At 45.8% G+C, this 21,714-nt stretch overlaps 1 protein-coding gene across 2 annotated transcripts in view; it reads left to right on the forward strand.

Moving 5' to 3' along the window:
• The first annotated feature begins 1,831 nt into the window (after positions 1-1,831).
• Positions 1,832-21,714, forward strand: part of GPCPD1 (glycerophosphocholine phosphodiesterase 1) — an 85,801-nt gene continuing 65,918 nt past the window's right edge. Inside the window, exons 1-2 of one of the 2 annotated variants that reach the window (XM_069768838.1) lie at positions 1,832-1,959; positions 2,123-2,215. In XM_069768838.1, the coding sequence (XP_069624939.1) occupies positions 2,167-2,215 (49 nt within the window). In that variant the 5' untranslated portion in view covers positions 1,832-1,959; positions 2,123-2,166. Of the gene's footprint in view, positions 2,019-2,122; positions 2,216-21,714 lie in introns of both variants that reach the window. The other variant, XM_069768839.1, reaches the window with a different exon arrangement.

A 21,714-nucleotide genomic window follows, 5' to 3' on the forward strand; every position in this document is an offset into this window, starting at 1 on the left:
GTGTGATTTTACTGTACACCGCACTGAATTGCCGGCTTTTCTATAGAACACCGCTGCGTATTTCTCGCAAGTCACACTGATGGTCCGTGTGTAATCCGTATTTTTCTGGCCCCCATAGACTTTTATTGGCGTATTTTTTTGCGCAATATGGTGACAAACGCAGCATGCTGCGATTTTCTACGGCCGTAGAAGACCGTATAATACTGATCAGTAAAATACGGCTGATAGGAGCAGGGGCATAGAGAAGCATTGTACCGTATGCAATCGGTATTTTCAGCACCTCTCTTACGTCCGTAAAACACGCTAGTGTGAGGCCGGCCTCACTCGCGAGACATACGGCCGAGTATCGCAGGTGAAATCCCTCCTCTGGTGCCGGCACTTGGGAGCGGAGCGTGCGGCTCCATGTATTGCTGTGCGGCCGCACGCTCCGCTCTGGAGTGCCAGAGGAGGGTTTAACCTGCGAGACTTGGACATATTTCTCGCAAGTGAGAAGGAGCCCTTATGAGTGTAACGGCGCCGACCTGACACTGTGTGTGGGTTACTGTGCACAATCCTGCTGACAGGTTCCCTTTATGTTATGCCTCAATAAAATAATAAAGCCTTTACTCACCTCTCAGACAAACTGACCATATATGAAGTTGGGACTGCAGTTGATCCCCGGATTCCTCTTCATGTTGAGCCAGGCATCACCGCCCCGGGACCGTGAGTGCCAACACCAATGGAAAGGGGAGTATAGGCTTTATTTTATTGGTGTCGAATCATTCAGCTTAAGGGTATGTGCCCACGCTGCGTCCTGGTGTGTGGATTTTTCCGCACTGATTTTGATAAATCCGCAGGGCAAAATCACTGCTTTTTTCCTGCGGATTTATCGCGGATTTGCCGTGTTTTGTGTGCGGATTCTACTGCGGTTTTACACCTGTGGTCTTTTAATATGGAGCAGGTGTTAAACCGCTGCGGATTCCACACAAAGAATTGACATGCTGAGGAAAATAAACCGCAGCGTTTCCACGCGTTTTTTTCCGCATCATGTGCACAGCGGTTTTTGTTTTCCATAGGTTAACATGGTACTGTACAGCGTCAAAAACGCTGTGGATCCGCAATAAAAACTGCAACGTGTGCACATACCCTAAGAAGGGGTTGTCCTAGTAGTGAAAAACCCCTTTAAGGTTTCCTCTTAGGGCTCACTCACATGAGCGTATAAATAGGGCCAGTGCAATCCGATTAATGTTACACTATGTCTATGGGGTAGAGCAAATCGACGATTATTTGGCATCTGAGAATCAGATCGCACTTTCCCATACAAGTCTATGGGTGCGTGTGAAGCATCAGCCTGCACTCGGATGTCATCAGAGTGCAGTGCGATTACCGCTGATGCCGGCAATGGAAAAGAAGGAGAATTTCTCCGTCGTCTCGGTGCTGCGACTCTGACAGCATTTCAGCATGGTGCCTTTTACATATGGTCGGTTTGGCTGCATGGGGGACTATACACGCGTGACCCCGGCCATTCTTTTCTACAAGATTTGCCAGTTGTGGCGCCATCCTCCGCAGTCACTACTTCTGATACAGGTTTCCGTCACACGCCGTTTTGCGCCTCTCAGCACACACAGGCGGCAGCAGAACGACGAGACCCCCAGCGTCACGTGACGTCTGTAGTTACGAAAACCGCTTTCTGATTATTTGAGTACTGTGACCGGCCGCCGTTTAGCCACGACGCAGCAGCCAGCCTATCACACTCGCTCTTTCATTCCTCACTAATGCAGCGTGATAGTAGCCTAACCGTTATTGGCCTGAAGCCGAGCGCTCGGCTATTGGCTCTGGGCTGCAGCTGGGCGGAGCTGGATGCGGCAGGGTAGAGTATGGCTCTGTTACCAGATGCGGTCACTGTTTCCGGTGCTCAGTGCGCTGTGCGGAGCTGAGCGGCTTCATACCGGTCCGGACCGGTCCTGGCTGCGCGGGGAGGTACGTAGCGAGTGCTGCGCTGTGGGAGATTCGTGGCGCCCTGAGCTGCTGTCACACAGGTGGGGTCCGCCAGCTTCCAGGAAGACCCAGGTGACCCCGTATCAGCGCTGTCTAGGAATAGCCCGTGTGTTTATCTGGTGTCGTTATTTGTTGCTTTTTCCAGGGAAGAAGCTGTATATGCGGACTTCATAGGAAGAAACCAGCACCATGACCACTTCACAAGTCACCCTGCAAGTCAGAGGGGCCACAGAGCCAGGTACCACAGGGGACGCCTCGTCCGTGAGCAGCGGGGGGGACGCCTCGTCCGTGAGCAGCGGGGGGGACGCCTCGTCCGTCAGCAGCGGGGGGGGGACGCCTCGTCCGTCAGCAGCGGGGGGGACGCCTCGTCCGTCAGCAGCGGGGGGGACGCCTCGTCCGTCAGCAGCGGGGGGGACGCCTCGTCCGTCAGCAGCGGGGGGGACGCCTCGTCCGTCAGCAGCGGGGGGGACGCCTCGTCCGTCAGCAGCGGGGGGGACGCCTCGTCCGTCAGCAGCGGGGGGGACGCCTCGTCCGTCAGCAGCGGGGGGGACGCCTCGTCCGTCAGCAGCGGGGGGGACGCCTCGTCCGTCAGCAGCGGGGGGGACGCCTCGTCCGTCAGCAGCGGGGGGGACGCCTCGTCCGTCAGCAGCTGGGGGGGACGCCTCGTCCGTCAGCAGCGGGGGGGGACGCCTCGTCCGTCAGCAGCTGGGGGGACGCCTCGTCCGTCAGCAGCGGGGGGGACGCCTCGTCCGTCTGCAGCGGGGGGGACGCCTCGTCCGTCAGCAGCGGGGGGGACGCCTCGTCCGTCAGCAGCTGGGGGGACGCCTCGTCCGTCAGCAGCGGGGGGGACGCCTCGTCCGTCAGCAGCGGGGGGGACGCCTCGTCCGTCAGCAGCGGGGGGGACGCCTCGTCCGTCAGCAGCGGGGGGGACGCCTCGTCCGTCAGCAGCGGGGGGGACGCCTCGTCCGTCAGCAGCGGGGGGGACGCCTCGTCCGTCAGCAGCGGGGGGGACGCCTCGTCCGTCAGCAGCGGGGGGGACGCCTCGTCCGTCAGCAGCGGGGGGGACGCCTCGTCCGTCAGCAGCGGGGGGGACGCCTCGTCCGTCAGCAGCGGGGGGGACGCCTCGTCCGTCAGCAGCGGGGGGGACGCCTCGTCCGTCAGCAGCGGGGGGGACGCCTCGTCCGTCAGCAGCGGGGGGGACGCCTCGTCCGTCAGCAGCTGGGGGGGACGCCTCGTCCGTCAGCAGCGGGGGGGACGCCTCGTCCGTCAGCAGCTGGGGGGACGCCTCGTCCGTCAGCAGCGGGGGGGACGCCTCGTCCGTCTGCAGCGGGGGGGACGCCTCGTCCGTCAGCAGCGGGGGGGACGCCTCGTCCGTCAGCAGCTGGGGGGACGCCTCGTCCGTCAGCAGCGGGGGGGACGCCTCGTCCGTCAGCAGCGGGGGGGACGCCTCGTCCGTCAGCAGCGGGGGGGACGCCTCGTCCGTCAGCAGCGGGGGGGGACGCCTCGTCCGTCAGCAGCGGGGGGGACGCCTCGTCCGTCAGCAGCGGGGGGGACGCCTCGTCCGTCAGCAGCGGGGGTTGGGGATGGTTAATCCTTGGGTGACATTGCTGTGGCTCTCGCACCACTTTCCTCCTGGATTGTAAATGCTCCGTTCTGTAGAATTATTTGTCGCTGGTTTTCTGATTCTTTTTAATTGTAATTTACTTTTATTTATTTTATTTTTTTTTAACTTCAGTCTCTGATCACATCTGCATGGGGGGTTTCTTTGCAGGGCCGAGCTCGATCCAATGTACTCCGATAGGCCAGACTCGCACAAGTGTAGGAGGCGAGCATTTCTGCCTCCAGTGCCCCAACTCAATGTTTCCCTGAAGTTGTTTGCTTTGGAAGGGAACAAGTTAAAAAAAAAAAAATAAATGAATAAATTATACTAATAAGGATTAATGAGACCAATTGCACAAGTCCCACAGCCAAAACTATTTGTGTAACTTCATTGTAAATATTTGGCAATATAAGGTGCATGTGACTTGCATTGAGGTCTATAGTAAATGAGTCTTGTGTAACTTGCCACCAGGGACAAAGCAACAAAAAAAATCCCAACACGTTTGTGTCTCTGTGTAGCAGGAGGTCACAGTGCGATGCCATAGGGAATCATTAGATGCAATGTCGCAATGCGTATAGGCCTAGTCTTAAAGGGGTAGTCCCATCTCAATATGCAGTAGATGTAATAATATTATCAGCAAATACTCCCAATTAGAAATGTAGTATAGTTTTTCTGATTTTCTACGTTGCTTACTCCATGTACAGGGCATTGCTGTAGCTTGGTTATCCAAGGTTACGACCACTAACTCACTAAATGAGTGGTAGTAACCATGGATACCTAAGCTACTGCAATACCCACCATTATTAAGGTAAGCAACATAGCGAATCAGAAAAACTAAACTACAGTTCTAATTGGAGGCATTTGCTAATCTTATTATTACACCTACTACATGTTGGGATAGGATCTTGGATATGAGAATACCCCTTAAAGGTGGGACCAGACCATGCAGCCTACAGCTTGTGGCCGAAGCTCCATCCACCGCTATGGCCAATTGCCACAAGATTGTGTAACAATGGTGGAGCCAATGACCACATTGGGTGAGCGGAGCTTTGTCTGCGCTGTGACCGTCTAGCTCTACCCTTACAATTCTACCTATTTGCACAATTTAACATTTCAAATATAATTTGCAGACTTCACATTTTATAAGGAACAATGCTCCAAATCCCAATCCAAAGATGGATCGAGTGACCAGAAGTGACAGCATTTTAGGGAATTTCTGTGCCTGTAACCTGTGCCTATGATTATGGGCACAAGAGATCCTGAATCCCCTGTGTGATAGCGGCATAGGGCGTATATTACTGCTCCATTCACGCAGATGGCTCAGCCCAGTTCTTGGAATTTGTGACCGTCTCAGCAGACCTACAATTGTCAGACACATACTTTGCAGAAAAAAAAACAAAAATTTCCAGATAAGCAGAAGAGCTTTATTGTTCCTAAACAATTTTTTTTAAGAAATTGGGCATTACCATATATTGGTCATTACTTTTTGCTGTGACATTGTTAAAGTTGTCATCTGGTACAAAGCTATTATTTCATACCCTGTTTGAGATACTTTAATATATGGGTGTCCCTCATTCCTGGCCCATTCGAATAAATTAACAATACATTTGCTTCAGACATTTTATTTTTGTTTCAAGAGAATGCGTATCTAATAATTTACATTAAAGAGCATCTGTCATGTCCCCAGGCAAGATGTACCTGCAAGAAATAGCCTTCCAATGGTGTAGAGCCACCTTACTGAAAGCACGGTACTGGGAGCAAATTACCATTACTCCTACCAGGAGCCGCAGGCCTTCAGTTATGCAGGAGGTCACACATCATTTGACTGCTGTAGCCAATCAGTCTGCGGGGAACACTTTCCTTCTTAGCGTGGTGTCCTCCGCTAGATTTTGGAGACTAATGGCGGGACATAGAGAGGAGGAGTGGTGCCAGTCAAACAGATGAGTATAGTGTGTTTTGTTTTCTTAAACGACTCTGGGAGAATTAAGATTAACTTCTTGTCACTTAGATATTGTCTTGAATACTGTGCCTATGGGGGGGGGGGCTTTTTATTAACATCACCCATGGAAAATAGTAAAGCATAGATTCTATAATCAGATTATTGAATGTTCCTTTACTACAGTAATTAATTAGTTCTTACTCTTATATACATACTCTGCGCAACAAAATGAAGGGAACACTAAAATCTCACATCCTAGATATTACTGAACTAAATATTCCAGTTGCAAATCTTTATTCATTACATAGTGGAATGCGTTGAGAAGAATAAAACATAAAAATGATCAATGTAAATCAAAATGAATATCCCATGGAGGTCTGAATTTGGAATGATACAGTCAAAGAGGAAAATCAAATTATAGGCTGATACAACTTCAATGAAAATGCCTCAAGACAAAGAAATGATGCTGAGTAGTGTGTGTGGCCTCCACGTGCCTGCACAACCTTTCTACAATACTGGCGCATGCTCCTGATGAGGCGGCAGATATTCTGAGGGATCTCCTCCTAGACCTGGATTAAAGCTTCAGTCAACTCCTGGACAGTCTGTGGTGCAACGTGGCAGTGGATGGAGTGAGACATGATGTCCCAGATGTGTTCAATCGGATTCAGGTCTGGGGAATGGGCAGGCCAGTCCGTAGCATCCAATGTCTTAATTCAGGAAGTGCTGACACACTTAAGTCACATGAGGCCTAGCATTGTCCTGCATGAGAAGGGACCTAGGGTCCAGTGCAGCTGCATATGGCCTCACATTGGGTTTGAGGATCTCATCCCGGTGCCTAATGGCGATCAGGGTACCTCTGGCTAGACCCTGATGAAGGCAGACACTGAAACGCGCGTCGGGGTGAGCGCATCCAAAGGACAACTCTACGTGCATCAGGTACCATATGCGAGGATTTACACCTATATACAACTCTGCTTTAGCAGCATGTCACTGTAGCTATAACCATGTCAGGCTCTACTATGTGTATTATCATCGTTCTCTGATCCATTTGTACAGGCTGCTGCTACCTACCGCCTGGTATCTCTTGCACATGCACTTTACCTACCTTATCTTGGCTACACTACTCTTCCTTTATATACCTGTACATGCTCATTATATTCCATTATACTACACATGTTCTTGCAGCAAAATAATATTATTTATATAGTATACTGATACTATCAGGCGTTATGACCGCAACTTTGCACATAGGCACGTTACTACTTATTTAGTGTATGATATTTATACCCTGCTGCTACTTTTCATACAATTTTATTAATTTTTGCCTTGTCCCTTGTAGTGTCCGCTTTTTTCCTGGTTATTAGTTCCTACCCCTACCTTACTTAATGTTAATGTTTATAATATGAATAAAGTTATTTCTTTCATACGTTTTGAGTTTTTGAATTTGTGTTTTTCCTCTGTTTCCTATCATTCATTCTGCCGATGTCCCATCTTTTGTCCTATGTAAAAAGAAATGCCTCCCCACACCATTACTGACCCACTGCAAAACCGGTCGTGCTGGAGGATGTTGCAGGCATCAACCCTTCTAAGCCATCTATATGAGTATGTAGGTCTTAAAAAGGTGAATAAACTGAGACCTTGATGTCTGATGATTTTTCTGAGAGATCCACATTTTCTTATTATATAAATGAGCTGTTGACATCTATGTGCCGGTCATAGATCTCCCTGAGAATTTGCCTCGAAAACGTGTTTTAAATGAAAGGGGGCGTTACCAGCGTGAGACATGTAATGACTGACTTCTCTCCTGATCTTCATGTCTCACACTGGTAATGGCCTTTTCATGTAAAACAAGCTCTGGAGGCAGGATCTCGGGGAGATCTATGTCCGGCCCTTACATCTTAGCATCTCATTTAAATACTAAAGAGAACTTCGATTTCTCGGGAATTGGACATTGGATCACATATCAAGGTGTCATTTTATTCCACTTTCTATGTCCTACATGCCAATATAGACTTCTTAGGAGGCTTGACATATGACTTTTAAGCTTCGCAGTGATGTTGGATATATTGCCTGAACCTGCCGATTTTAGTGGGACAGGCCAGTCATCTTGTGTTTGTTGACCTCACAATGACAGGTGTCAGGATAGATACATTGGGCACTTGGATTTGAACATGTCAAGTGCTTTTGGTGTCACAGGTGATAAGGTGGCACTAAAGTTTGACAGCAACTTTCCATCTTCCTACTGAGAATGCATCGATGCTAATCTGAACCAGGTATGCACGAGTATAGCCGTAAGGATCGAAGGCTGGCCTTCATATAAGGTGGTGTCTGGGCACTTTCATTACTTTCCTATTTTCAGTCCTAGTCTGCCTGTCTTGCCGTAAGCTTTAGGTTATTTTAGGTTATCTTTGTGTGTGATCTTGTGGAGCTGATGACCTTGTTGTGGTTTAGCTGGAAGCTTAAGGGTACCGTCACACTATACCATTTCGATCGCTACGACGGTACGATTCGTGACGTTCCAGCGATATCGTTACGATATCGATGTGTCTGACACGCAGCAGCGATCAGGGATCCTGCTGAGAATCGTACGTCGTAGCAGATCGTTTAGAACTTTCTTTCATCGCTGGATCTCCCGCTGTCATCGCTAGATCGGTGTGTGTGACACCGATCTAGCGATGCGATCCAGCGATGCGTTCGCTTGTAACCAGGGTAAACATCGGGTAACTAAGCGCAGGACCGCGCTTAGTAACCCGATGTTTACCCTGGTTACAAGCGTAAAACTAAAAAAAAACAAACAGCACATACTTACATTCTGGTGTCCGTCAGGTCCCTTGCCGTCTGCTTCCAGCACTGTTAAATAAATAGGGCAGCACACTGCAGCGCCAAAACATGCAAACTTGAAAACACGAAATTTAAACTGCATTACTGCACTAGAAATATGAAAAATGAGAGCTTTTAGCGCATAAAAATGGCCAATTTTATGTGTACCTCGTAGCCACTTTACGGCATCTCTCTTATACGAGGTCCTACTCTAAACCTACCTCGCTGAGAATAAACGTCTCCATCTGAATGGGTACATGTGAAACCTCTCCTTGGACTCAAATTCTCTCTCACTGTGGAGGGGTATTGGACCTACTATAATTAAAACACCTGAAGCTAGGAGGCAGGGAGTGCACGATCAGAAGGCTAGAGAATACATTTCAAAAAACCTGATCTGCACATCCAAACATAGACTGAGTGTGAACAGGTGCTGAACCCAGAGTCGCCAACTCGTATATAGTTAAATAAATAGGGCAGCACACTGCAGCGCCAAAACATGCAAACTTGAAAACACGAAATTTAAACTGCATTACTGCACTAGAAATATGAAAAATGAGAGCTTTTAGCGCATAAAAATGGCCAATTTTATGTGTACCTCGTAGCCACTTTACGGCATCTCTCTTATACGAGGTCCTACTCTAAACCTACCTCGCTGAGAATAAACGTCTCCATCTGAATGGGTACATGTGAAACCTCTCCTTGGACTCAAATTCTCTCACTGTGGAGGGGTATTGGACCTACTATAATTAAAACACCTGAAGCTAGGAGGCAGGGAGTGCACGATCAGAAGGCTAGAGAATACATTTCAAAAAACCTGATCTGCACATCCAAACATAAATTTTGTGTTTTCAAGTTTGCATGTTTTGGCGCTGCAGTGTGCTGCCCTATTTATTTAACTATATACGAGTTGGCGACTCTGGGTTCAGCACCTGTTCACACTCAGTCTATGTTTGGATGTGCAGATCAGGTTTTTTGAAATGTATTCTCTAGCCTTCTGATCGTGCACTCCCTGCCTCCTAGCTTCAGGTGTTTTAATTATAGTAGGTCCAATACCCCTCCACAGTGAGAGAGAATTTGAGTCCAAGGAGAGGTTTCACATGTACCCATTCAGATGGAGACGTTTATTCTCAGCGAGGTAGGTTTAGAGTAGGACCTCGTATAAGAGAGATGCCGTAAAGTGGCTACGAGGTACACATAAAATTGGCCATTTTTATGCGCTAAAAGCTCTCATTTTTCATATTTCTAGTGCAGTAATGCAGTTTAAATTTCGTGTTTTCAAGTTTGCATGTTTTGGCGCTGCAGTGTGCTGCCCTATTTATTTAACTATATACGAGTTGGCGACTCTGGGTTCAGCACCTGTTCACACTCAGTCTATGTTTGGATGTGCAGATCAGGTTTTTTGAAATGCTTCCAGCACTGTGACTGCCGGCCGTAAAGTGAAAGCAGAGCACAGCGGCTGTGCTTTCACTTTCACTTTATGGCCGGCAGTCACAGTGCGGGAAGCAGAGACTGCAAGGGACCTGACGGACACCGGAATGTAAGTATGTGCTGTTTTTTTTTTTTTTTTTTTTAGTTTTACGCTTGTAACCAGGGTAAACATCGGGTTACTAAGCGTGGTCCTGCGCTTAGTTACCCGATGTTTACCCTGGTTACCCAGGGACCTCGGCATCGTTGGTCGCTGGAGAGCTGTCTGTGTGACAGCTCCCCAGCGACCACACTACGATTTACCTACGATCACGGCCAGGTCATATCGCTGGTCGTGATCGTAGGTAAATCGTATAGTGTGACGGTACCCTAAGAAACAAAAATTGTCCCCAGAGGTGGACAACCTGACTGACTTTAAAAGTTAATGTGCAATTTTAGAAGACTATTGACATGTCCTAGAAATATATATCAGAAGTTTTAACCTGGGGTGGTTTAGTTGCTCAGATCACTAAAGCAAAGGGGCACAAGGGCTAAGGTGAGCTCTGCTGTACTCCAAGACAAAAGAGGATTTTTAGGTTTAGCATTGAGCTTAGGAGTCAGGAGTGATAAACTGATGTAAAAATGGCCTCCAATGTATGGTCAGCTTTAGAGGGCATACAGTGGCTTGCGAACGTATTCACGCCCCCATCCTCCTTGGCTTTTTACCTATTTTTGTTACATTACAACCTGTGTTTAAATATTTTTGTAATCAGATTTGTGTGTGATGCATCAGCATTAAATACTCTAAGTTGGTAAAGTGAAGTGATTAAAAAATGTAAGCATAAAGTACATTTATGGGATCAAATAACTAAAAATTGGCATGTGCATATGTAGTCACCCCTTTTGCTATGAAGCCCTAAACATTTCTGGTACACGCAAGAACTTCACAAATTACTTTAGTGAAAGTAAGTCCACCTGTGTGCAGTCTATATGTCGCATGGTCTGTCAGTATATACACACCTTTTCTGAAAAGCCACAGAGGCTGCAACACCATTAAGCAAGAGGCACCACTAACCAAACACCATGAAGACTAAGGAGATCTACAAACAAGTCAGGGACAAAGTTGTTGAGAAGTACAAGTCGGGGTTGGGTTGGTATAAAAAATAAAAAATCCCAATCTCTGATTATCTCCCAGAGCATCATCAAGTCTATTATCAAATGGAAAGAACATGGTGCTGCAACAAACCTGCCAAGAGAGGGCTGCCTACCAGAACGCTCAGCCCATTCAAAGAGGGCATCAATCAGAGAGGCAGCACAAAGACCAAAGGTAACCCTCAACAAGGTTCAGCGTTCCCAAGCAGAGACTGGAATATCTGTCCATATGACCACAATAAGTTGTATACTCATTAGAGGTGGCCATTATGGAAGAGTGGGTAGAAAAAAGCCTTTACTGATACACAAAAACTTGTGAGGCTCGTGTTCAGTTTGCGTTTGAGGAAAACTCAAATGTGTAGAGGAAGGTGCTCTGGTCAGATGAGACCAAAATTGAACTTTTGGTCACCAAAGTAAATGCTATGTCTCGCACCAAACCAACACCGCTCATCAGCCCAAGAACACCATCCCCACAGTGAAACATGGTGGTGGCAGCATCATGCTGTAGGGATGTTTTTTGGCAGCAGGGACAGGGAAAATGGTCTGAGTCAAGCTGAAGATGAATGGTGCAAAATACATTGATATTATTGAGCCAAACCTGTTTGTCAGTGATTTGAGACTGGGATGGAGGTTCACCTTCCAACAAGACAATGAGCCAAAGCATACTGTTAAATCAACACTCGAGTGGTTTAAAGGGAAACGTGTACATGTTTTGGAGTTGCCTAGTCGAAGCCCAGACCTTAATCCAATTGAGAATCTGTGTTCAGACTTGATGATTACTGTTCTCCAGAGCAAACCATGTAACTTGAAGGAGCTAGAGCAGTTTTGCCTTGAGGAATGGGCAAAAATCCCAGTGACAAGATGCGGAAAGCTCAGAGACTTATCCAAAGCGACCTTCAGCTGTAATTGCCACAAAAGAGGCTCTACATAGTACTGACTTTAAGGGGTGAATAGTTATTTACACAAACATTTTTAAGTATTTTTGTGCTCTTTGTTGTTTGCTTCACAATAAAAAGAAAGCCAAATGTTCTCTGTTGTAGGCATGTTCTTTCCATGAACTGATGCAAACCCTCAAAAAAGAAGAAAAAATGAAATTCCATGTTGTGAGGTGGCAAAACACCAAAAATGCCAAGGGAGTGAATATTTTCATGGGCCTCTATATATTCAGTCCAAATTGTGGTCATTCCATCATACAAGGTCATCAAACCGGATAAATGCTGATTCATTCTTGTTTGCCTTCTGTCAGCTGTAGATATATTTAACCAATGCTATTTTCTATCCTTGTAAACAAGTCGTAGACATGGCTAGGACAGAGACCTGCAGTCAAACCTGATCTTCCGGTCATTTCAACCCTCTCACTGTGTTCCTCTCCGCAGTATAAAATTAAGATGATACGCAGTCACCAAATTACTCAATGCTTCTATCCTGTCTGTCTTTAATCAAACAAAAAACAGCATCTGAGAGAGAATAAGTCTTTCTCATTAACAAATCCCATAGAGGGGTAAGAAAGGTTCAATCTTGCCGAAATCTTTCATCCATAATCATCGGAAGGTTCTCATTCCTTCATGGTCTTCCTTTTGTGCGTTGCCATGGAGACACTCTTGCCTGGTGGGCTATCCTGTCTCTGGTACCCCAAGAGGAGCGAATACCCTAAGTACCTCCCAGGTATGACTCCTTTACTATACTTACTAATAACCTTGCAAGGGTTCATTCTCAGTTAGGTTTCAATAGTGCGCCCTTCCTTAATTGACAGTTAAACTCAGTGGGAACATGGCACCACTGGCCCGAAATGCGCTCTTCCCAATACTTCAAGGCAGCTTTACCTCTGCAGCATTGGAGCGGCAAGGTAGTACTGAAGCTGTCTGGATCCAGTGGTCCAACCAACTTCAGGGCATTGCTTGCACATTCTATATAAAGTGCTGAGGAGTCTGGGGCACAGCTAATAGGCTGCAAAGTTGGTCAATTACATAGGCAATGTGCACTTAAAAATAAGACTTCTAATAAACAAGTACATTTCTAAGTTACTTGTTTTTACAAGTAGTTTTCTTTTTTTATCCCTATGAGGAGAATAGCACTTCAAAAATGTTGCCGTCATGGCTCTACTCCGGGACACAATCCGGTGATCTCTGGCTGTGGGTCGGTTTCCCTCTTTGACCACTGCCTGTGTTGTATCTTTCCAATTGCTGGTAATGTTCTTGTCTGTGCGGTGTTGCTTCTATGCAGGTGTTTTCACTTCCTCTATTGGTTTGTCCTATCACATCTTGTAAGGGACTATATATACTCTCCAGGCACATGCAGTCTTTGCTGGCTTTTTTCCTAGTTAGATGGACGTTTGGAGTCCCAGCTCCCTAGCGAAAGATGATCTTGCTGAGGCTTTATTTCTTCTGTGGTTTATTTGCGTGTTCCCCTTCTCAGCTCTTTTCCCATTTTATTACACTCAGGGTCTGGGGGTTTTCACATATACCAAAGGTCTTTTTGTTTTGGGTTCCTTTTTTTTTTTTTTTTTTTTTTTTTTTTTTTTTTTTTTTTTTTTTTTTGTATTTCGTGTATGATTGTGTGAACATGTCTCTAGCCGTGTCTCACCCTCTGTGTGTGTATGTGTGTGTGTGTGTGCACTACGTTCTGTTATTTTGGGTTACATTCTGTGTGTAGTTGAGGGTGCAGTTAAGGACACTCGGGGTCATCTGATGTTGAGTGAGGGCACCATTGTATAATTTTAAGGTGCCAACATCCTGTCAGGTTAGGGATTTGCCTAGTCTGTATAGGAATCTGCGGTTTGCAGGTTTTACAACTCCGCTGGTTTGTTCATCCCCGTGTGATTGTTGGATTCATTCAGTCATAAGTCGCACTGTAAATGTAAATACTATAATCGTAATTTTGAAAACTTTGATGGGTCCTCTTCAAGATTTAATTTAGTTTTTTTAGTACTATTCTGAAATCACATTGGCTAAGAAGAATAGTCTAGTTACTTCCTTTGTTGTGAGTTCTTGCCATTTTCCATGTAATTTTCGGATTATTCTAGTTGTCAGCTCTTTAAAACTTTCTCACTCTGAAGACCTGTCCAATTACCACCATTGACTTCCATAAACAGAAACGTGGCAGCCTTTTCAAGTTCAAACTTGGTTGCTAAAAATGTTGTGATATGTAAACCAATTTTTACAAGTGGCATGTATTTTTGTAGAGTCATTATTTATGTGATTCAATGATTTGCTTTATTCTTTGTAGTAGGGAGGGGAGAAGGATATAATATAGGGAAATCTTAACTTTCCTTCCCATCCATACCCTTCTATTATTAGTGATGGGTGGTCAATCAAGTGCCAAGTATCGCCTAGTGCTTGGGTCTCTGAGCTCTCTCCCTCTATCACCCCCTTGGCCGTCGAGTAAAAGACTTCCAGGAAAATACTTACCGTAATTGCTTTATTGACGGACATTATGCTCGGTACTCGAATCAAGCACTTTTTGGAAGTGCATTGAACAAGGTGGATTGCTGCTCAGGGGAAAAAAAATCTCTTTATATCTTCAGCTTAGCGAGTGTGAACGAGCTGATTGTGACCTGAGGATAAGGGTACCGTCACACACTGCCATTTCGATCGCTACGGCGGTACGATTCGTGACGTTCCAGCGATATCGTTACGATATTGCTGTGTCTGACACGCAGCAGCGATCAGGGATCCTGCTGAGAATCGTACGTCGTAGCAGATCGTTTAGAACTTTCTTTCGTCGCTGGATCTCCCGCTGGCATCGCTAGATCGGTGTGTGTGACACCGATCTAGCGATGCGATCCAGCGATGCGTTCGCTTGTAACCAGGGTAAACATCGGGTAACTAAGCGCAGGACCACGCTTAGTAACCCGATGTTTACCCTGGTTACAAGCGTAAAACTAAAAAAAAAAAAAAAAACAGCACATTCTTACATTCTGGTGTCCGTCAGGTCCCTTGCCGTCTGCTTCCCGCACTCACTGACTGCCGGCCGTAAAGTGAAAGCAGAGCACAGCGGTGACATTACCGCTGTGCTGTGCTTTCACTTTCACTTTACAGCCGGCAGTCAGTGAGTGCGGGAAGCAGACGGCAAGGGACCTGACGGACACCGGAATGTAAGTATGTGCTGTTTGGTTTTTTTTACGCTGGTAACCAGGGTAAACATCGGGTTACTAAGCGCGGTCCTGCGCTTAGTAACCCGATGTTTACCCTGGTTACCTGGGGACCTCGGCATCGTTGGTCGCTGGAGAGCTGTCTGTGTGACAGCTCCCCAGCGACCACACTACGATTTACCTACGATCACGGCCAGGTCATATCGCTGGTCGTGATCGTAGGTAAATCGTATAGTGTGACGGTACCCCAAGTGCGATCGGCGGGAAGTATGTGACTTGTGATTCAGTGACTTGTGATTCAGGGAGTTTCCAAGGGAGGAATTACTGAATTGCTATCTGTATTTTATTAATACTTTGCATTTATTTTTATTTAACTTTTCTGTCTGGTGCAATCCCCATTAGGAAATGTGCTCCACTATTGTTAATGCCATCCAGTGCACATCTTGCCACATGTATGCAGTCCTTGATCAGCCGGTCGAGGGTGCATACTGCTGTGCGAGATTTGAGCATTTGGAAGCCCAAATTCTGAATCTAAATGTGCAGCTGGCAACACTGAGATCCATAGACAATATGGAGAGGAGTCTTCTGCTCACTGAGCAGACGCTCAATGGGATAGATGAGGTGGGGGATGGTAGGATGGAGCTGCAGGACAGTGAAGCAGCAAGCTGGGTGACCATTAGAAGGCCAGGTAGAGGGAAGAGTGCCAGGGAGGCTAGTCCTGATCTGGCACACCCCAATAAGTTTGCTAAGCTGGCAGATGAGGGGGGTGCCAGTACAGGGGTAGCACTGCTGCAGCCAGGCATGTCCTCTGAAAGCCGGAGGAGTGACTGCTACAGTAAGGAGGGAAATTGGAGAGCAAAGCAGGCCAGACAGGTGCTGGTAGTGGGGGACTCAATTATTAGGGGAACAGATAGGGCAATCTGTCACAAAGACAGGGATCTTCGAACGGTGTGCTGCCTACCTGGCGCTCGAGTCCGACGCATCGCTGATCGGGTGGACAGATTAGTGGGAAGGGCTGGTGAGGACCCAGCGGTCATGGTGCACATTGGAACAAATGACAAAGTTAGAGGTAGGTGGAAGGTCCTTAAAAACAATTTCGGGGAATTAGGCTGCAAGCTGAAAGCAAGGACCTCCAACGTGGTATTTTCCTAAATACTGCCTGTACCACGTGCCACGCCAGAGAGGCAACGGGAGATTAGGGAGGTTAATAAGTGGAATTCAATATAAAAAAGCCAGTAGCGCTCGCACCTCTCTAGAGCCTGCAGCAGATGGTGTTACGGTTCCACCCGTACGTAACAAAATCAATAAATATGATAAAAGAAGAAGGAAGCTATCTGCGCTGGAGTCAAGATTTTAAACCCCTTATGAGGACCCGAGTTATTAGTAATAAATGGGGGTTGCAAATATCTAGAAATAATACAACCACCGTAGGAGATAAAAAATGTATCGTAAAAAAGGCGTTGGTAGATAAAAGCGGCTTTGGTAAAATGAAATATATACCTGGTGAAGCTGCCGCTGTGAAGTACAGTCTTCCGTGGTAAATCCACTAGCGTTGCCCAGGAGGGGTGAAGTCCAATAAGTACCGTGTGTTACCTTAGGAAGTGCCCGGTAAGGTTGCCGTAGTGACATGCGATCTTCCGTAATTCCTTCCACTTACGTTGCCAGAGGAGGGTGAAATAAGATAATTACCACGTATTGCCTTCAGGGTAGCGGGCTGCAGGCACTGCCCCGGCCGGCGGCAGAAAATCCTGCGCTCGAGCGTTCTAAGAAGTGTGTCAGCGCTGCTGGGCTGAGCCGCTAGGTACTCTGCTGTTGCAGGACCTTACGTGACGTCACAGTCACGTGATTGCTCACGTGATAGGCTATGGAAAGCGTGTGGGACCAAATCCTACACGTTTCGGAGACAGACGTGCTCCATCAGGGAGCAGGATTTTCTGCCGCCGGCTGGGGCAGTGCCACTACCCTGAAGGCAATACGTGGTATTTATTTTGGTCGCTGTGACCAAAAAAACGTAATTCTGGCGTTTCAATTTTTTTTTTTTCTCGCTACGCTGTTTTGTTTTTTTATCAGATAGATTTTTATTATCCGCAAAGAATAAACAATCAGAATATTTCTCGTGACAATGTTTCATTAAACATTTACAGATAACTTTTTCCCCCCGACCCAGAGCCCCCCCCACCCCACCCAACCCCAGAGACCTCAGCCAGAGCCACCCCACTTCCCATCATTATACAAACATTTGAATAAGCATCCGTTATATTTCCATTGAATACTAGGCTCCCTATATTTTCATTTATCATCCTAATTCAAGTCCATCCACGGTTGCCACAGCTTGTGGAAGATGTCCAGCTTATTCCTTTTGGTGTAGATACTTTTCTCTAAAGTATATGCTCCGTTTGCTTAAGAAAGTCTCTTCTTGTTGGAGGTTCCTCTCTAATCCAAAATTTGGCGATCAATTTCCTAGCAATGAATAACAATCGTGCAATAGCTATTTTAAACATGTTGTCCGTAACAATTTCCTCCACATATCCCAATATGCAAGTCAGTGGAACCCTAAGGACAGAACATCCATACACCAGTTCAATACGATTTAAAACAACTATCCAGAAAGAAGATAGTCTAGGGCACTGCCACATCATATGCAATATCCCCGCCTGGGATTGTGAGCACCGAGGGCATTCCGAGTTCTGCCTAAGCCCAGCCTTGAACAACCTTCTCGCTACGCTGTTTAGCGAGCAGGTTAATGCTTTTTTTTATTGATCGGGAGATTCTGAACGCGGCGATACCAAATATGTGTAGGTTTGATTTTTTTTTTTTTTTTTAATGTATTTTGAATGGGGCGAAAGGGGGGCGATTTAAACTTTAATATTTTTTTTTTTCTCTTTTTTTTTATTTTTATTTTTTTTATTTTTTACTTTTGCCATGCTTCACTAGTCTCCATAGGAGGCTAGAAGCTGGCACAACTCGATCGCCTCTGTTACATAGCAGCGATCATCAGATCGCTGCTATGCCGCAGAAATGCAGGTGTGCTATGAGCGCTGACCACAGGGTGGCACTCACAGCTAGCCAGGATCAGTAACCATAGAGGTCTCAAGGACCTCTATGGTTACTATGCAGAAGCATCGCTGACCCCTGATCATATGACGGGTGTAAGCGATGCGCTCATTTCCGGCTGGATGGCCGGAAGCTGTAGTTAAATGCCGCTGTCTGCGTTTTGACAGTGGCATTTAACTAGTTAATAGCGGGTGAATCGCGATTTCACCCGCCGCTATTGCGGGCACATGTCAGCTGTTCAAAACAGCTGACATGTCCCGGCTTTGATGCTGGCTCACCGCCGTCCGAGGTCAGCAAGGGGTTAAAGCAAATAGATGAAGCTGCAACTCAAGGAGAAGTCATTATGGGGGACTTCAACTACCCTGAAATAGATTGGGGAACAGAAACCTGCAGTTACAGCAAAGGTAATCGGTTTTTGACAACTATGAGAGACAATTACCTTCCACAACTGGTTCAGGACCCAACAAGAAGGGGGGCACTGCTAGACCTAATATTAACCAACAGGCCAGACCGCATATCAAATATAAGGGTTGGGGGTCACTTGGGGAATAGTGATCACAAAATAAGTTTTCATGTATCCTTTAAAAAGATGTGTAGTAGAGGGGTTACAAGGACACTAAACTTCAGGAGGGCAAATTTCCAACGGATGAGATGGATCTTGGTGCAATTAACTGGGACGATATCCTGAGACATAAAAATACACACAGAAAATGGGATACGTTTATTAGCATCCTGGATAGGGCCTGTGCACAGTATATACCGTATGGGAATAAACATACTAGGAATAGGAGGAAACCAATATGGCTAAATAGAGCTGTAAGGGGCACAATAAGTGACGAAAACATTTAGAGAATAAAAGGAAGTAGGTAGTGAGGAGGCATTAAATAAATACAGAAAACTAAATAAATTCTGTAAAAAGCAAATCAAGGCAGCTAAGATTGAGACAGAGAGAGACTCATTGCCAGAGAGAGCAAAAATAATTCCAAAATATTCTTTAACTACGTAAATAGTAAGAAACTGAAAAATGATAGTGTTGCCCCCTTAAAAATAGTCTGGGTGAAATGGTGGATGAGGATGAGGAAAAAGCCAATATGCTAAATGACTTTTTTTCATCAGTATTTACACAAGAAAATTCCATGGGAGACAATATGATCGGTGATAACAATTAAATGTCACCTGCTTAACCCAGCAGGAAGTACGGCGGTGTCTAAAAATCACTAAAATTGACAAATCTCCGGGCCCGGATGGGATACACCCCCGAGTACTGCAGGAATTAAGTACAGTCATTGATAGACCATTATTTTTAATCTTTAAAGACTCCATAGTAACCGGGTCTGTACCACAGGACTGGCGTATAGCAAATGTGGTGCCAATATTCAAAAAGGGGACAAAAACTGAACTCGGAAATTATAGGCCAGTAAGCTTAACCTCTTTTGTGGGTAAAATCCTGGAGGGCATTCTAAGGGATGCTATACTGGAGTATCTGAAGAGGAATAACCTCATGACCCAGTATCAGCATGGGTTTACTACAGACCGTTCATGTCAGACTAATCTGGTCAGCTTCTATGAAGAGGTAAGTTCCGGACTGGACGAAGGGAACCCAGTGGATGTAGTGTATATGGAGTTTTCAAAAGCTTTTGATACGGTGCCACACAAAAGGTTGATACATAAAATGAGAATAATGGGGATAGGGGACAATATGTGTAAGTGGGTTAAGAGCTGGCTCAGGGATAGGAAACAAAGGGTGGTTATTAATGGAGAACACTCGGACTGGGTCGCGGTTAGCAATGGGGTACCAAAGGGGTCAGTATTGGGCCCTCTTCTTTTTAACATATTAATTAATGACCTTGTAGGGGGCATACAGAGTAGAATTTCAATATCTGCAGATGACGCTAAACTCTGCAGAGTAATCGATACAGAGGAGGACAAGGGGCTGTACCTCTCAGCAGCACAGGGGTATTATTGGGGCATACAGAGTAGAATTTCAATATTTGCAGATGACGCTAAACTCTGCAGAGTAATCGATACAGAGGAGGACAGGGGGCATATAGCGACCAGGGGGCTGTACCTCTCAGCAGCACAGGGGCATATTGTGCCGGGTGGCATGTGCCTGCCAGCAAAGGGGGGCATATATTTACCCAGGGGGCATGTGCCTGCCAGTACAGGGGGGCATATAGTGACCCAGGGGGCATGTTCCTGCCAGCATAGGGGGGCATATAGTGACCAGGTGGGCAGGTGCCTGACAGCAGCACAGGGCAGCATGTGCCAGCACAAGGGTTAGCGTTATATAGATACCAGGATGAGGGACATATGATTTGTAAGACAGACACTGGCATTATAAGACAGACCCCCATTTAACATAAAAAAAATATTTTTTTCTCTTTTTATTCACCAAATTTGGGGGTGCGTCTTATAATCAGGTGCATCTTATAAAGCGAAAAATACGGTAATTTTCCAATCGCTAAGAGTTTAACTAGACAGATCCCTAGAGCTCCCAAGATCATCCTGAGTGGAGGTGTGAATACTCCTTTCATTGTCTATGGTACTTCCCAATAGAGCTATTTGATGTGCTCTTGGCTCCATAGAAGGAGACCATTGCATACAAATGTATACTGCTCACATTAAACCTGTTGGGAGTTATTCAATATAACTTTGTTTTGCTGTAAATGTTATGGAGACTTCTGCATGTAAGTGAAATTAGACGTGAAAGGTAAGGAGCTGGAGCTGTCCATTGTAGTCATGATTCTCTTCAGTTCTATCACTGGCTGGATCTAACAATATCTTGTATATATATATGCGCTCTATAAGGTTTCCATTTCCTCACGTGCCACTTTATGTGGCACGGTGTCATCTCCTTATAGAAGAAAAAAGTGCTCAAGGTATAAATTAATGATGATTTATTGAAATTGCTACAAAATGTTAATTAGTACTGATTACACTCATAAAACATTCACGGTCTGAATATGGACTGCAATATGATGTCTAGACCAGGGGTGTCAAACTGCATTCCTCGAGGGCCGAAAACCATGCGTGTTTTCAAGATTTCCTTAGCTTTGCACAAGGTGCTGCAATCATTATGTGTGTAGGTGATTAAATTATCACCTGTGCAGTACAAGGAAATCCTGAAAACATGACCTGTTTGCAGCCCTCGAGGAATGCAGTTTGACACCCCTGGTCTAGACCATGCAGTGATTTGCGGATACATGGGGCCCAATTAATCATTTGTGGGAGTTTTTTTTTATTTCTGACTTGTATTCATTGTTATGTTTTTTGTTGTTTTTTTGGGGGCCAGGTTCTTCAAAATATGGTTCATGTATTTTGCGCAAAATGAAAAAGGACCTTTACTTTTGGCTTTGTATCTTTTGCACTTTGTTTTTTGTTTTTCTTTTAAAGCAAATAGTTTCATGTTCCAATAAAGAATTTTGAAATCTGAACAAAAATTTCAGACATGCAAGAAATTAACTTCCGGGAGGACTAGTGTACATTAGAGCAGGAGTATGCGGATTGGTATACCTGTCGATGAGGACTGATGTACATTTGAGCAAAAATTTTGCAGCTTTTGAAAAAGTTGGAATTGATGAATCGGTCAAAAATATTTGTAAACCCCTACAACTTTGAACATTAATAAAGCCCACAGGCAAACCCATGTAAAATGTAACTTTTAAAAAGGCTGGCCTT

The sequence above is a fragment of the Ranitomeya imitator genome, chromosome 5, assembly GCF_032444005.1.
Source record: "Ranitomeya imitator isolate aRanImi1 chromosome 5, aRanImi1.pri, whole genome shotgun sequence".
Classification (NCBI taxonomy): Eukaryota; Metazoa; Chordata; class Amphibia; order Anura; family Dendrobatidae; genus Ranitomeya; species Ranitomeya imitator.